The sequence below is a fragment of the Mustela lutreola genome, chromosome 5 (assembly GCF_030435805.1).
Source record: "Mustela lutreola isolate mMusLut2 chromosome 5, mMusLut2.pri, whole genome shotgun sequence".
Taxonomy (NCBI): Eukaryota; Metazoa; Chordata; class Mammalia; order Carnivora; family Mustelidae; genus Mustela; species Mustela lutreola.
Window position 1 is genome coordinate 94,460,586 of NC_081294.1, and position 17,831 is coordinate 94,478,416.

General features: G+C 35.9%; 1 protein-coding gene across 4 annotated transcripts in view; it reads right to left on the reverse strand.

The window, feature by feature from the left end:
- The window catches only part of ADAMTS6 (ADAM metallopeptidase with thrombospondin type 1 motif 6), a 303,174-nt gene extending 287,691 nt beyond the window's left edge, over nucleotides 1-15,483 (reverse strand). The window contains exons 1-3 of one of the 4 annotated variants that reach the window (XR_009353976.1): nucleotides 14,824-15,483; nucleotides 8,725-9,102; nucleotides 5,956-6,320 (exon numbers count right to left, since the gene is read on the reverse strand). Coding sequence is in view for 3 of the 4 variants with exons in the window: in XM_059175095.1 (XP_059031078.1) it covers nucleotides 5,956-6,320; nucleotides 8,725-8,821 (462 nt within the window). In the remaining variant the exon portion in view is untranslated. The remainder of the gene's footprint in view (nucleotides 1-5,955; nucleotides 6,321-8,724; nucleotides 9,103-14,823) is intronic. The other 3 variants (XM_059175095.1, XM_059175093.1, XM_059175096.1) reach the window with 3 other exon arrangements.
- Nucleotides 15,484-17,831: the final 2,348 nt, after the last annotated feature.

Here is a 17,831-nt window from a genome sequence, read left to right on the forward strand (position 1 = left end):
ATCAGGATGAAAACCATCCAGCCCCCTTTCCCTAACATGCCAATCCCTACAAGAAGCCCAAGACGCATCCCCTGGATTCAATTCCCCCTATGGTTATGTGCATCTTGTTTTCTGATTCCATACCCTAACTCTCCCCTTTCACCATTTAAAACACTTCCCTGTGCCTTCTCAAACTCAAGCTCAGCCTCATTTGTGAATATTCACTTCATCTTGCTCAAACCCCTGGGTCTCTCAAAATGACACTCTTTCTTCCCCGCAATCCTCTGGAATGGTGGATCCTGTTTTCTTTCCTATATGTCTCCTATTGGACCAAGAGGTAGGGGAAGTGTCCATGTGATTCACTGCCATTTCTAAACAATTCTCACTCTCTCCTTCCTCTAAAACAAACAACAACAAAAACCACAAAAACCCCTGCCAGCTTCCAATCTCATGCCATCACCAGCTCCCTCTGCTATTGCAGTTACTAATAAGCCATAGGCACTTTCCTCATTCATTCAAGATTTAAATTCTGGATCACTGTCATTCTCTGCAATACAATTACTGAAATAATTGTTGATTTCACTATCTTAAGTGACCAGTTCTTAAAATGTATGTGTGTGTGTTCTGGATCCCTTTAGAAATCTAGCGGGGATGAAGCCTAGGGACTACTTCTAAGAATAATATTTTAAATATAGAAAAAATATATAATAAGATTATAAGATTATAAAGAAAACTGTTGTAGTGAAATACCATTAACAAAGTATTTTTAAAAATGTAATATAAGAATGCATGTGGCTTTTTCCAACACTTTAAATAAAAATATCTGCAGCGGAGTAATAACTATCATAATTTTACAATGGTGATTAACATAAGTAATATTTTGAAGAACCTGAAAAACTGTAAAATGACATGAAAATATCTATAATTTCTATTGGTGTCAGCTATTTCCTTATTGGTTTGTTATCTACATTCATAATTGAAGGAACTGTTAAATTTCAGTTAAGAATTAGTAAAGATAGTGGCGCCTGGGTGGCTCAGTGGGTTAAAGCCTCTGCCTTCAGCCCATGTCACAATCCCAGGGTCCTGGGATCCAGCCCCGCATCAGGCTCTCTGCTCAGCGGGGAGCCTGCCTCTCCTCTAACTTTCTTACCTCCTCAATCTCTGCCTGCCTCCATCTCTGCCTGCCTCAAATAAACAAATAAAATCTTTAAAAAAAAAAAAAAAGAATTAGTAAAGATAAAGATGTCATTTATCTCCATTCCAGTTCACAAATCCCCTGAATTTCATTCACGCACCCCAGGTTAAGGACTACAGACATAGATGGTTCCTTCAACTCCTGCCCTCTCAATCCCTTGACCTGCTCTCCATCAAATATCTTGTCATTCATTTTATCTTAAGCCCATATCCATAGTCAAACCCTAGAGTTCAGTATTTTCAATGCTTGCAACCCTCAAAATCTCAATTTCAAGTATCCCATTCTTCTAGGACTATCCTTCTAGTAGCCCAACTCTAAGAGATAGTTCTTTTACACCCACTAAGACCTCAGGATTCTACCATCTTTTCATTATACTCCACCTACTTCATGTCCTCACTCTCTCCTAATCCATCTTCAGTTCCACCTTCAATTCCCTTGCTCTTTTCTTCCTTCACAGAATTTATTTGATAAACCACAACTCTGATCAAACCAGTTTTGATCCTTTGGGCCTGCAATCTTGCAGCTTCATTTAGACCGAGAAAAACACATCGAGATGCTGACTAGTCTCACTTTAAATTCATAACCATAATCTCAACAATGTCCTTAATGCTTCACAGCAATTTTACTACATTTCTCTAATACATTCAGTATCCTGTTCTGTTGGATAAGTATTCCATAATTTCTCGTCTCCTCTTAATCCCTAATGACTCATCTTGCCATCTTCCATTCCAATAAACATCGTATAACCTCCTGCAAACTCCTGCAACCCAAATATCTGCCCACCTGCACCTCGTGATCATATAATCGTTTTTATTTCCTCTTTTATGGAGGAACTTGAAAATGTTTCCTTTTCTCTACATAATCATTCCCATCTTTATCAAATAAAACAAAATCTCATCTGATTCCACTCTGTCTATAGCAACTGATCATTTACTTTTTCAAAAAAGTCTTTAAAATAATTATCTATGTCCTCTTTTCTCCCATTGCTTTTCAAACCTACTCCAATCAGGTTTTTGCCTATATTCCCTATAACACCATGACTTCAGCACTGTTTGTCAAGGTCACCAACAATCTCCTCATTGATAAATCCAATGGCCAGTTTTCAGTCCTCTTATTTTGACTTGGCAGCATTTTTCTCTTGAAATAAATGCTTCCTTTTCTTAGCTTCTAGGATATTTGTCTGGTTTTCCTCTAACTTTCTTACCTCATTATCCTTTGCTATCTCTTCATCATCTTTCTGACCTCCCTAACCTCCTAGAATGCCCAAAGGCTCAGTTCCTTAAGCCTCTTTTTTTTTTAATCTCTTCATTATTCTTTCTATATTCCCTCACCCCAAGCAATTTCATATAATCTCCTGGCTTTAAATATGTTGATGATTCCCAATTTTATAAATCCATGATTCATATCCCTCTCCTGAATTTCAGACTTGCATATCCAATATGTTATACAACATATCAAGTTTAATAAGTCCAACTGAATTTAAGATATACACTGACCCATTGTACGGTCCTCCTCCAGGTTTTCCATCTCAGTTAATACCTGAGTCTTTCTTATCTCAACTCGTGGCTGCTTTCCTCTAGTTGTCCAGGCCTCAAGCTTAAAGTCATCATTGATTTGATCCTGCGTCTTCTAAAATCTACCATCTGGCCGCAGTTCTCTTTCCAACCTCACCTTCCATTACACTCCCTTTCTTTCATGAGTTCCAGCCAGGGCAGTCTTCTTGCTGTCTCCCAAACACTCCTAGCTCACATCTTCATACTTAAAGATTTCCACCTGGAAATCCTTTCCTTCAGATGTCAGCTTACCTTCCTCATTTTCCTTAGGTCTTCACTCAGTAATTTTTCCTTCTTAGAACTTATCATTATCCAACGTACTGTGATTTTTATTTATTTATCTGATTATGTATATCCTCCACGAGAATGCAAGCTTTGTGATGACAAGAATTTCTCTTTTGTTAAGTGTTGTACTCCTAGCATCTAGATCAGTGCCTATTATATGATCATTACTTACAAATATTTGGTGAATGGAAGAGTGAATAAGGGAAAATGTTGAAAGGCAACTGTGGACATAACTAAGAAATAAGAACAAAATGTAAAGAAAGGGACAATTAAAAAGGACAATCTCTTGAAAATTAGAAGTATGACTGCTTGTAATTTTTAAATCAGTTGAAGGAAAAGAAAGCAAAATTGGAGAGATCTCATAGAACTTAGAATAAAATAGAATAAGAAGGAAAAAGAGAAAGACAAGGGAAGTAAAGAACCAATTACAAAAAGGCAGGGGTAGGGAACAGGAAGAGAAATTAAGGAAATAATTTATTAAATTTCTCTAAGCTGAAGGTGGGTCTTTAAATTGAAAGCAACCATGATATATCAAATAAGGATAAGGAAGGAAGATCCACAGCTTAGGACATTATTATAAACTTCTTAAAATAGAAAGGATAAAAAGAAGATCATATCACGTTCATTGAGGAAAAATCCTAGGAAAGAAAAAGAAAAGAACAAGAAGCAGACTGCTTCCCAAAATTCTCCCAAAATTAATCAGTGATAATTTTTTTTAAAGATCCTTAAATCCTTTCCTAAGACATAAAATCGTACTTATAAATTTGATGCCCCATATTTCCCTTTCCCAATTCCACCATCCATGGTTCTGAAGGAAAATAATTTTTTAAAAAAGATTTTATTTATTTATTTGACAGAGACAGAGAGGGAATATAAGTAGGGGAGTGGGAGAGAGAGAAGCAGAAGCAGGCTTCCTGCTGAGCAGGGAGCCTGATGTGGGGCTCAATCCAGGGCCATGGGATCATGACCTGAGCCACCCAGGTGCCCCTGATTTTTGAAACCAGAATTCCACATCCAGCTAAATTAGTAACCAAATATGAGGGCAACATAAAGTAACTTTCAAATAGGTAAGGATTCAGAAATGTTACTTCTCAGACACATTTTCTGACATAATTACTTGAAGATATTCTCCAATAAAACCAGGATGTAAACTCAGAAAGAGGAAGATGTAGAACTAACCAGGAAAAAAGAATCCCAATATGAGAGATGTACAATAGCTCAAGAAATTAACCAACAGACTGGAAGAAAAAAAGGGCCTCCAAAGAATGAATATATTCCAAGCAATAGATACAAAGACTAAGGAAATGGATAATACTGATCATTTAGTTAAAAAATTTTTTTTGATTTTTTTTCACAATAAGACAAAATAACAGTAATTAGAAACTCCAGAAATACAAAACCTGGATAAGAAAGCCATGGTTAAATATAAAGCAAACTAAAATGTGACATTATTTTGAACAATAGACAAACAGTAATATTAGGAAGTCTTCTTTGAATGGGGCAAGGGTTGAAATACTGAAACAATGGGTGAGAAAATAGGATTAGAAAACACTAATTATCTCTACATTTACATTATTTACAACTAGAAACAGAATTGGTTAAAAGGACCTTTGAAGGGTACCTGGCTGGCTCAATTGGTAGAGTCAATTGAGCTTGATCTCAGGATTTTGAGTTCAAGCCCCACATCAGGTGTGGAGCCTACTTAAAAATAGGAGGGGGGCGCTTCAAAAAGTGGGATTTTTAGAAAAAGTGTTTACATTTTACATTTGATTAAAAATGAAACATAAAACAAAATAAGAATAGATGCAGGAGTTACTAAGTGTGGTGGGCAAAGGTGTGATGAGGAACAGAGTATTTACATAGTCTCAAAGTATCTGCTCACAAATTCATTATTAGTTGCCAAGGAGAAAACAGTAACTTCAGTGGGCAAACCTGGCAGACCACATCTTAAGTAGCCAAAGGAGTCAACATGGGCCAGGCAGTTTCAATAGGAAACAAAGTAAAACAAAAATGTGTTAAAAAATAGAGGGAAAGAGAGCAAGAGTCAGAACGTCTTAATAAAGGATAAAGAATAGGGGCACCTGGGTGGCTCAGTGGGTTAAGCCTCTGCCTTCAGCTCAGGTTATAATCTCAGGGTCCTGGGATCAAGCCCCACATTAGGCTCTCTGCTCAGCAGGGAGCCTGCTTCCCCCTCTCTCTATGACTGCCTTTCTGTCTGCTTGTGATCTCTCTCTCTGTCAAATAAATAAATAAAATATTTTAAAAAAAATAAATAAAGGATAAAGAATAGATGGGTGACACTCCACTATCCCCTTAGATATAGAAGAGTATCCAAACTTAGATGGCAGTGCTGATAACTGGGAACAGTATTATTCTATCATATTTAATAGCAAGTGTCATTTTAATATATGAGAAGTTTCAATACAGATTTATTTTTTATTATTCTTTTCTTTTTTAAAAAAAGGTTTTATTTATTTATTTGACAGATAGAGATCACAAGTAGGCAGAGAGGCAGGGGAAGCAGGCTCCCTGACAAGCAGAAGGCTCAATCCGTGACCCGTTACCATGACCCGAGCCAAAGGCAGAGGCCCCAACCCACTGAGCCACCCAGGCACCCTTATTTTGGATTATTCTTATTCCAAAAAAATCTGTTTTATATATAAAGCCCAACACCATTTACAAAGAAACTAGCAATCAATGTATTTAATTTATTCTACAAATAATATACGATTCTAAAAATTATTCTTTGAAGAGTTAATGCAAACACTATCAAAGGGCTATCAAAAGCAAAGACAGCAGAAATAACAAAAAAAATTTAGACTATTATCTTCCTTTCTTAACCCAACTCTGTATATTCTTAATGGGAGGAAAGACATTTATATACTATACATTCTTGTGAATTTATTTCCCCATCAGAAACTAAAAATTATAACATCTACTTACCAACCCAATACAGTTGCTTAAAGCCACTTTAGTTGTACTACGTTGATCTTGCAAATATCCTGTGTAATGACAGTTGTCTAAAAAATCATGTTTCCACTGGGGTCCATCTTTCCCCCAGTATTCTACTGTAAAATGTTTGGACACGAAATCTGTGTTGAGAGTCAAGTTTAGGTGAAAGTGCTTGCCATAGGCTGAAAGTTTAAAAAATAACTTAGATACTGCCTGCTGTGGATCGATAGGGTCCATACTCCGTCTTCTCCTGGAGTGTTTATCATTTTTCACAGTAAAGCTGAGAAAAGCTCCATTTTGATCAACCCTTATTGGAATAGTTAGCTGGTAGTGTTCTAGATAAGTCAGGAATTCCTCTTTGTAATCACAAGGCAGAGAATCCAGAGAAAACACATGGAAGAAAAGAAAATTTAACAGAACGAAGAAGTAGCAGTATAAACAACAAAAACTGTATCAGCATCATTATATGTGAGATATGAATAAAAACTGTTATATTAAACAAAATGAAGCTTAAAATCTAATGATGAATTAAGTTCCAATTATTCCTCAAAATAGAATTATTTTAAAATTAGTTTGAAAGACTATTTTTTTTGTTTTTACATTTATTTCTTACTGGATTCTAAAAGCTAAATTCTTATAGGAAATAGGAATATTTTATAGGGAAATAAAAAACAGTGAAAAGTACACATATTTAAAATAATAGAATTTAGCTCAGATAAAATGTGTGTTAAAGTTATCCAAAGGAGTGAATATTGAATTTCTACAGCTTTGCAGAAATATTTTTTAAATTGTCAGTTGGAATGGAAAATACAGAAGCCACTTCAGAAAGCAGTCTGGCAGTTCCTCAGAAGGTTGAACATAGAACTACCATCGGACTCAGCAATTCCACTCCTAGGTATTTACCTGAGAGAAATGAAAACACATATCCACACAAAAAGTTGTACATGATTGTTCATAGCAACATTATTCATAATAGCCAAAATGGAGAAATAATCTGAATATTTATCAACTGATGAATGAATAAATAAAATGTGGTATATTCACACAATGGAATATTATTCAACACAGAAGTGATACATGTATGACATAAATGAAACTTCATAATAACTGCCTTCATTATTAAAGCTCATTATCTAACATTCTAAAAACATTATGCAACGTGAAAGGAGTCAATCTCAAAAGACCACATATTATGTGATTTGTTTTGTGAGAAATATTCAGAATAGGAAAATCTCAAGACATAAGTCGATTAAGGCTGTTTAGGGCTGGGGTGGAGAGTGGTTTGGAGAGAATTTGGGAGTGATTGTTAATGGGCACAGGGTTTCTTTTGGGGTGTTGAAATGTTCTAAAACTAATTGTGGTGATGGTTGCATAACTCTGCAAATATACTATAAACCATTGAATGGTGCACTTTACATAAGTAAATCAAATCATATATTTATTGTATCTCAATAAAGCTGTTTAAAAAATCTTAGATTGAAAAAATTTTAAAGAATTATTACACATATTTTCCTCATTTATGTATACTTAATAGTTCCAATCTACCTTCTTAACCACATCTTCCTTTAGTGAGGTTTACCACTAAGGGAAACCAAATGTCTGTCCATTGCCTCACTGTCTATACATGGAGTTCACCCACAAATATAAACTCCCATGAGAGTATGACCAAATAGAAATAAATTAAAAGACAGTATTTATTTCATCTCTTATAAGTAAGAGTTCACACTAAATGCTACAGCTTTATTAATAAACTTTGAGAGCCACATTGTATACATATAGACTTCTAGATATACATCAACATAGAAAGGCTTGAAAGTTTGGCTCATCCACACCAAAAAATTACTAGTTACCAAACATTCATGGGAGGGCAATCAAAAAGGCATTTTAATAAATCTATAAAGACTGGCCATGTCCATGGAAAACAAAATGTCATTCACTCCATGGATCTCTGTTTAGATCTTTTCTATAATATAAAGTTCAATTCTACATGGCGTCTGGTTTCAATTCTGTGGTGGCTCAGTCTGTTAAGCTTCTGCCTTCGGCTCAGGTCATGATCCCAGAGTCCTGGGATCAAGCCCCCCATGGGGCTTCCTACTTAGTGGGGAACCTGTTTCTCCCTGCCCTCCCAGCTCATGTTCTCTATTGCTATCTCTCTCTCTCTCTCTCTCTCTCTCTCAAATAAACAAATGAAATCTTTAAAATAAATAAATAAATAAATAAATAAATAGAGTTCAATTCTATGGATTCAGATTAGGAACCCATGGACTAGAGTTTGAAAAGTTGTACTTCTTACCTCTCTTACTTTTTTACTCAGATTCTAGTTCTTATATCAGAATTTTTAAGCTTGGAAAGTATTTTTATCACTAAGCCTCCATATTAGAGGAACCTTGTATCAGAATCTAGTTTTTTGCTCTTTTATAGCATAAACCCTTGGATTCCTTTTGAACATGACCTTGCCTGTAACTCTTAGCAATAAATGAGCTTGTTATAGTTTAGGATTCAAAATAAGAGGTCTGGGTCTATCATCTAAGAAAGATCAGTCAACTGTAAATTACACTAGATGTTAAATACTAGTATAACAAGTTAGACTACTTAGAACCCTCAAGATTTATGAAACTAGCACTCTGTTGATACAGTGGGCCTCCACTTCTATCACTACATATCCCAGAGAAAACATTCACCTAAACTAAATATTCAAAATCTTTTCTCATCAAATTAATAGCAGTATTTTTTGGTCACTTTCACAAGCAGGACCCCTACCTTGAGAACTGTATGAAAGCCTGTGGTCACTATGAAATTCCGATGAAGCCATGATAAGGCTCAAAATCCAGGTCAACGTCTTCCACAAAATTTCCATAATTTAGAAAACTAGATGATTTTTTTGGAGGGCTACCTATGTGCTAGAGAGTCAATACCATACCAAAATCGAAGCATAACAATTTTATTTCTGTAAAATTTCTTGCAAATTAATTATTAGATGTTCCACTGTTCAACAGGTACTTTTTTCCAACATCCCATACTTTCTTCTGTATCTGGATTCATTTTTTCAATCCCAAAGGAAACAAAAGAATGATGGTAAAAATTTTCACAAGCAAAGCATTTGACTGATTAGTTACTAAAGTATGGCCATTTTTTAACCTAGAAAAACAAACAAACAAAATTTATGTTAAATGAAAAATATTGATGCATGTTTACCAAAAGACAAAAAATACAGTATGATTTAATATAGTTAAATTACACTATTTTGTTCTTTATAGTCTAAAAACATTCACAAGACTAAAGAATCAGAAACCTAAATGGTAAGCAGGATAATGCCAGAGTTACTTAATAATCAAAGAAAGAATCTAAAGTGAAATCATAAAAATTATTTTTTTAAGCTTTGAAGAAAAAAAATGTGTGGGTACAGTGACTAACCTCCTTTTCATAAAATAAAAAGTAGAGTGACTTTACAACCAAAATTCATTTTATGTAAGGGATAAATAGTATATATTCCCATTCCTTAATGTGCTTTTTAGAACACTCATATTCAAGATTGATTTGTTGCTATACAAGACACTTATTATTTTTTCTTAGAGTATATCTGCAAATACAGAGTGACACTTAGCAGCGGTCTGTGAACACTCAGACACTAGCACAAAATAAACTTCTAAAAATTTAAGCCATATTTACCTTACCCCTTGATTTTATCTGTAAATCTTATATGACTTAAAAAGGAACACATATGAGACAACTTCACCTATCTAGAATGTAACTGTAAATAAAAGAAGTTCATTTTCTGAAAAAGAAAGAATTTTTAAAAATTCATTTCAGGTATCACAATAGATTTCCTGTCCTATCTCATGCACTTTCTTTTCAACTCACAATCTAACTCACAGTCCATGAATTTACATTTCATACCAAAATGCAAGCATATGTGACTACCTGATTTCCCAGCACATAGTACTTTGGAAAAAAAGAGCAAAGGAACTAAGAAACTACGTCACTAACAGCACAAAACTGAAGAAAAAGAAAGACAAACTAGAAATTAGTGGCAGAACCCCAAAGTAATATGGTTTGGGGTACAGGCAAATGGCCCTTAAATAGTCTGACAGTTCCTATAGTGTTATAGCTCAATATATATTCAAAACACTGCCCGAGTCAGGAACAAAAGATTAAATTGTTTCTAATAATATAACATATTACTAATATAGAAAAGTACACAAAAAGTACTAGAAAGATTTTCATTCCACATTCCTAATGTATGGGATTAAATAATAAATGTTTACATATATGTTGGTCAAAAAAATGAGTAAATGAATGAATAAATACTGATTAAAAGAAAATCACTTTAGGCATATAAGAGGATATTCGTAGTTGATTGAAAAATTAATTTATGTGGAATACTTCATTCCCTATGGTGCAAAAAATATTGGTTATTACAACAAATAAAACAACTACAATCATTTAAAACTTCTTCCATCCAAAAACTAATTTATTAATCAACAAATATGATTTACTATGTTCTTAAAATGCTGTTATGAGGCTACAGAAAAGATTAACACAATCCTTGCCATTTGAGAGTTCATAATCTAAGCAAGAAAGAAAAAAAATTCAAGGCAGACTGACATTTGCCATAATAAAATTATGAAATGGCATTGAGGAGATCAGATGAGGGAAATGACTTCTGAATTAGAGAAGGATGGATCAAGAAAAGCTTATTTAAAAAGTGGCATTTGAGACAGGCCCTGGAAGATGAACACAATTTCACAGTTCAAACCAATGGGAGCAATCATTGCAAATTAAAGACATAGATTCTACAAAGTCTAGATGGGAAGAAAAAAATAGAAAGTCATTTCAGTAATAATAATAAGTTTGGTTCCTATGGAGAAGACTAACAGGTAGTATCTAGAAAGTCAGTTTAAGGTCAGACCAAAAATGAAGAGAATTTTAAATGTATGTTACTTCTTTTAGTATTCACAACGATCTTATAAAGTGGATATTATTGCTGCTATGTCAGGCAGCCTCTAGGATGGCCCCAATGAGCCTGCTTCCTAATATCCACACATTTGCATAATTCCCTTCCCTTGAGTAACTTGAAAAATGTTACCAATAAAGTGTTGAGAAAATGTCACGTCAATGACTATATTATAAAAAAATTCTGATTTCTATCTTACTAGTAGACTCCCTTTTTGATGAAGCCAGCTGTCATATAGAAGGGCTCACATGGCAAGCAACTGAGAGCAGCCTTCCAATAACCACTAACATGGAACTAAGGCCCTCAACGTAATGGCCTTTGAGAACTGAACCCTGCCTACTAATATGTGAGTTTAGAAGCAGATCCCTCACCAGTCGAGCATTCTTTGGTGACCAGAACCCTTGCTAACATCTTGATTGCAGCCTCATGAAAGACCCTGAAGCACAGAACATAGCCACACCAAGACCAGTTTCCTGAATCAGAGAACTGTACATAATAGAAAGAGCGGGACCTTTAAAAAGTTAAACCAAACCTTGTTTCCACCACTAGCTACAGTACCTGGCACATGGGCATGCAAGAAATTTGATTTTCTTTCTCCTTTCTCACACCCATCCTCACTCCCCACTTTTTTCTCAATCTTCTGGAGCCAGTGAAGAAACTTTAATAAGTAAATGAGTTGACCAGGGTCAACTAAAATCAACAACAACTAACATAACAACCTCTCTTAGTTACCTACACAATAAAAATGAATAGTGAACCCACTTTCTGACACCTGCTAGAGAGCTTAATCTGGCTATTATAAAGAAATGTGTATAAACACTGACTTTTTCAAATATAGCTTCCATAATTCAAACTAACATTAAAATATTACATAACTATTCATAAATCATTATGTATTAACTCTTTATATTGTATAGGAGTAGCATTATTACGTTGTGGAAAGGACAAGGCTTGGCGTTCTGGCTTGACTCCAAGTTACTTAACCTCTCTGAATATGTTTCCTCATCAATAAAACCAAGATAATGGTATCTACCTCACAAAGACTTGTCAATTAAATTAGATTACACATGATGTAAAATGTCCGCACACTTCACTTTAATGACTAAGGAAATATTATCACCCCCCTCCTTATCTTATTCATAAGAAGTATGATACTTTTCAAAGGGTTTACTTCAAAAATAGTTTCATGTTCTTGCGTTTCATGCAAAATGTGGAATAGTTAAATATGATGATAGGAATCAATCAATAACATTGTATTGTCTTTTAGCGCAAATAACAAAGAATGTAGGTCATGATAACTGGGCTTACAAATATTTTAAATTTAAAAATTCCATTTTCTTTGATTTCACATATGCTTTTTTTTCCAAATACAAATGTACCAGCCAGTAAAGTTAAGGGATTACTTACTTCCTTCCATGGATCAAAGGTACCCTAGCTAAGTGGAAATAAGATCAGACAACTTGCTCTACAGTTACTGCCTCAGTAGTTTCCCTGGTTGAAGGGTTCTTACTTGTCTTTTTCCTTTATCATCTTTACTTCCTACTCAAGTGATCTGGGAGTAGCCAAGGTAATAATTTCCTCTCATGAACTATTATTATGGAGCTAAAGAACATGTATAACATCCTACTCAACTTCTTTCATCCATTTTAACTCTGGTTCTTTATTTTAAGGCTGATTGGTCTTCAGAGGAAGCAACAATACTCTGTTCCCTTCAAGTATTTAATTTTTATATGTGAAAATTAACTTCTCATTTCATTTTCCATTTATTCTCTCAACAAACATTTAGTGTCACCTACTATATGCCAAGGACACTACTAGGCTATAAGTACAAAGGTTTCCAGATCATTTATAAACTTTGTGAGATTACCATCCCAAGGTATAATTGAAAACACTCAAAACTCACCTATCAAGAAGAGCAAATGAACCCAAAGCAAACATACAAAACATCATTCTACAAAAATCAAGCTCCAAGTTACATATATTCCCAAACTTTTTTTTCCAGATGGCAAGTATAATACACTATCTGTATTATAACTTCTCTGTTGAAAAGCAGAAACAACTTTTTCTTCTGAGGCTATTACAAAATGTTGATAATCAACTGTCTTTTGGTAGAACCAAGAGAACTATCCACCTCTTCTGGCTTTTCTTCTTCTCCTAAGAACGTGTTATTAATTTTCTTAATATGTTAACTCTCTTTATTTTCTCATAAAACTCACACACAGGGTAGGATTTGGCACAGAGACCCATCCTAAACCACTAGTAGCTACTAGTGGCTGCTAAGGAAATGAAGAGGAAGTGGTCAGAGTAGACAAGAGCAGAAATTAATCTTACACATATTGGCCCAGACATGAAAAGTATTAAAATATTTCAGGTCTTGAGGTTAGAGGTTTTTCCCCTTGAGCATCACAAAAATATTAGTACAACAAGATAGATTTTTTTTTTTTTGCTGCCATTTGTGGCAGATGAATGTATTTGATTTGTTTGAAATCAAGTTATTGGCCTCTATATGCTATTCTATAGAAATCCAAAACACCAATGATCACACTTAAGCACAAAATCAACATTAACCAGAACTGTAGTTACCACTTTGGTGAAACACAGAAAAACAATTATTTCCAAAAGTAATTTTCCCAATTTCCTTCAAATACACCAGTTGTACGTTACATTTCTTTCCCTGTCATGAATTTAAAAAACTGTCATTCCTACATTTCAGTCTCATCAACATAAGCTATAAAAGGGAAGAAAGAAAAGTAAATTACCAGAAGAAATTTGAATATAAAAGAATATGTTGAAAATCACACTCCAGTGTCTTTTTAAAAGTTCCAAGCAATGGTTCAGTTTCCCCTTTCCTCCTCCATTCTGCACTCTGCCCCCCATTCTACTTCGCCCAGACAGAGGGTAATAGTCTGAGCTGCCCTGGTTGAGTTGATCCTAAAGTTAACATTCAGCAGCCCATTTCCAGACAGCAGCGCTAAATCTATTTGGATAAAACGCGTGTGACCCAGACAGTTGGCATTTGGCCCAAACGCGTTGCACCGGCAGCTCAAATAAAAACAAGAGTAAGAAACTCACTCTCTTGTTCCCTCTCAGTGCGCTTTTTCACTCTCTTTGCCTCTAGTACAACAAGGAAAGAAATTACCAAAGACAGGAATTGTAGTACACATTATCAGAAGGCAGCTTTCCAAAAACCCCTCTGGCACTCCAACTGCCCCCCCACACAACAATCCCTGAACTTTGATCCCATATACCATATACACAGACATACCCAGATATTCAAGGCTCCGGAGGGTTATGAGTCTAGCACGTCGTCCCAAGTGGCCAAAAGTAAATCAAAAACACACGCTTCCATCTCTTTGATTAGCCTATTAAAAGCTTAACATATCCTAGAGCATTGGGGCTATAGCTAGCACATTAATTCTGCCCTCTGAGCCCAGGCATAAAATATGCACTTGTCTGACTACTAAAGACACTGACATGAAACTATAAAATGCAGGTTTTTCTTTAAGAAAGCTAGAAATCAGTTTAAAATACACATCATTATTACCTTCCCGATTACTTTTTGGTGATAGTTAAAAGACCACAATAATCATAATCAAGTCATATTTCACAAAACATGTCTATTTGTATAATAGACGTGTATTTTTTGCATCATAAAATACTTGCAAGACCCAGATTTCTCCAACCCCCGACTAGTCTGGAGTTAAAAAGATTTCTATCTGTAAAATGAGTTCAGTCAAGCTCACTCATTGCCATTAAAAACACACACACACGCACATGCACACATACACACAGAGAGAGAAAAAGTTTTCTACGCGTTATTCAGAAGACAAGCAAAGCACAAGTTTTAATTTAAAAAAAAAAAAAAGCAAAAACGGTTTCACTGAATATTGTTAAGTCTTCCTTACCGTTTTCATCTTCAAATTCTGATAAAAAGTAAGTTTCAAACAATAGAGATTGCACTGGACGACTCACGTACTCTCTCCTCTCTCTCTCTCTCTCTCTCTCTCTCTTTTTTTCTGCCCTCCTTTGCAAAGCCACAGCAGTCAGTTACTTATTCTGCAGCCAGAATAAAACCCTATAGTCTGGCTAAACCGGGCTTTAGAGAACGGACTTTGCGATTTGGCAATAAAAGAGATGCCATCAATACATCCAGGCTACCATCCAGAGATGCTGCCTTTGCAAATCCCCTTTCTCTCTCGACCCCCCCTCTCCAAAAAAAAAAAAAAAAAAAAAAGGAAAGGAAAAAAAGAAAGAAGGAAGGGGAAAAAAAGGCTTATTGGGGGTGGAAGTGGTGCCCTCTCTTCCTGGACAGCTTAGTGCCTTTGCTATGCAAATAACATGTGAAGAGCATCAAAGGGTATCAAGAGAAAAGAAGACAAGAGGAGCAGGAAGGGCAGCAAAGTTTTGTTGAAGTAGCCCTAGATCTCACTACCGGCCCCCAGCCAACTTGAATTGCAGCAGGAGAAAATTTTGGCAGCTTTTCCTCGGAGGCAGAGCACACTGACGTCAGTCTGCAGATGTGCCGGGCTGCGTCGGGTGCGCATGTGTCCTGGGTCGTCACGTGGAGGGGGAGGGGAGGTAGAGGTACAATCAGGGTAACCAACTACCAGCCATTCAGAAGGGCTTAGACAATGTCAACTTTTCCACCCTGTGAATGAGAGAGATTCTGGCCCTTCTAAACTCAGTCCCCTACCCCACTCCGCCTCTTTTTCTTCCTCCTCCTCTTTTTAGAAATTCTAGCCTGGTTTGTGATTAGTTGTTTCTTGGAAAAAGGAACGGGGAGGGAGAGGATGAATGACTTCAGATGAATTAATGTCACTGTTAAGATCGCTGGTGTCCTTCTCCGTGCATTTTTTTAAGTCCACGCAACAAAAATAGTAAAAGTTACGCATAAAGTGCCCTTAAGGAAACTTACAGCAAACTTAGATCAGTGCCATATTTCAAGACTCAGTAGCTACATGTGCATAAAATGCCTGTGTTTTTTCAATATACCTCAACAAGTAAAATTGCCACCAACAGGGAGAGTAGACTAAAGTAAACTAAGACCAGCACATTTTCCATCTGATTACCGACTTCAGGTTATGTGGGGCTTTAAAAGAAGGGGGGAAAAAAAAGTGGGGGAGGAGGAAGAAAGAGAAGCTTGCATTATTTCCAGATGAGGGTGAGACTGGCTGGTGTTTTAAAGTGCAACCGGGGAAAGCTACAAGTGGAGTGTATTTTTTTAAGTCAGTACATTGAATGAAACCTCAATGACTGTCCAAATGAAAATAAATCCAAAGTCAGACCCTCAAAAAAGGGAGGAAAAAAAAAAAAAACCAGGAACCCTGCTGCGATCTCAAGATAAACAAACAAAACCTCAAAACTGGTTCTTCAAGCTTCCCAATCCCACCCTCCGTCCCACCCCCACATCTCCGTACACACCAGCTGCTAGTACACACTTTAAAGGATAAAACACCACTAAAACGTAGCACTTTCACTTTCAGTTGCTGGGAGAAAGCCATTGGCTTTAAACTGTGGGGGAAATGCCCAAATATGTTTTCCATGTCCTAAAGCAAGCAAACAAAAGTCTGGCACACAAATCGGAAACAGGAAAAAAATGTGAAAATAGCTCAGGACAAATGTTGCCTTTCAGCGGTGTAATCTGCTGCATCATTTATCTGTCTCTATGGTTGAATGTAGGGTAGGGAAAGGTTTAAGAGTTTCCGAAGCTGGGGGAGACACGGGTTGGGGGGGCGGGGGGGTATTGACGCCTTGAAATTCCAGTCGGTAGTTAACGCCAAGTCAATTTCCGATGGCCAGAACCAGAAAGGGGAATAGGACCGGAGGGAAGGTGGGGGGGAGGACGCTTCTGAATACCCGCTCTTAAGTTTCAAGCTTCTGCTAACATTATTGCTCATTTGACATTTTTTTTTCTTCCTACACCGGAGGTAGTAGGTGTAATTCTTCTGGTGAATACATGAATAGTTGGCTAAAATAAGGCATGAATCAGACTGAGAACGTCCAAGAATACAGTTATTTCCATTCTTTTTTTGAAGGTTGAAGGGGAAAGCTTTTGTCTATAGTCTATAGTACTCATCTTGACCTTAATCAGTAATACTTGGCTCAAATCCATTTAAAAAATAGAAATACGTCCTGTGATTGGCATTGACAGTTTTAAATAAGGAGGATTCATATAGAGATAGATAGGTGATATAGATAGTTAGGTAGATAGATAGAGATGTACTTGCATTAAGATACATGGATGACCAATCCCCTAGCAATAATTGTAAACACAAAAAATAAGTAAGAAGAGCGGGTACAGAACTGTTTTTGCATGAAACCACCCTTTAAGTAGTTGTGAACTTTATCCTTAATTTTTAAAAAACTGGTATTAGATAGATACTGCCAGCACAGGAAACTAAAGTTAAGGTGTAAATAGGATCATCTCTACACGTTATCTGAAAAGTTTTTACTCTCAACTAAGACAAACTGCCCTAGGAAGTATTAACATTATAAAGGAAAGGAGCCTATTGGAGGAGCAATGGACATTGGCTAATTACTTATTCAAACAGTGCCATCCTGCGTCTAAAAAGAGTAATGAAAATTTCCAAAAGATTCCTTTTCTCCTCCAAATGACTGAGTTAAGGGGAAAAAAAAAAAACAGTATGAGAAAGGGAAAAACATTATTAGCATGAGAAATGAAGTGTCAGTTTAGCTTTATATGTGCATGCATGTGTGTATACAAGTAACTGCATTACAGAAAATTCAAACACGTATGTAAGTAGAGAAATAGTATAATGAACCCCAAAATATATATGATCCAGGTTTAACAGGTGTCAACACATGAAGAATTTTTTCCTATTATTTGCTCCACTCCCCTGGATATGTTGAAGCCAATCCCAGATAACATTTCATTGCATCCATTAAATACCTA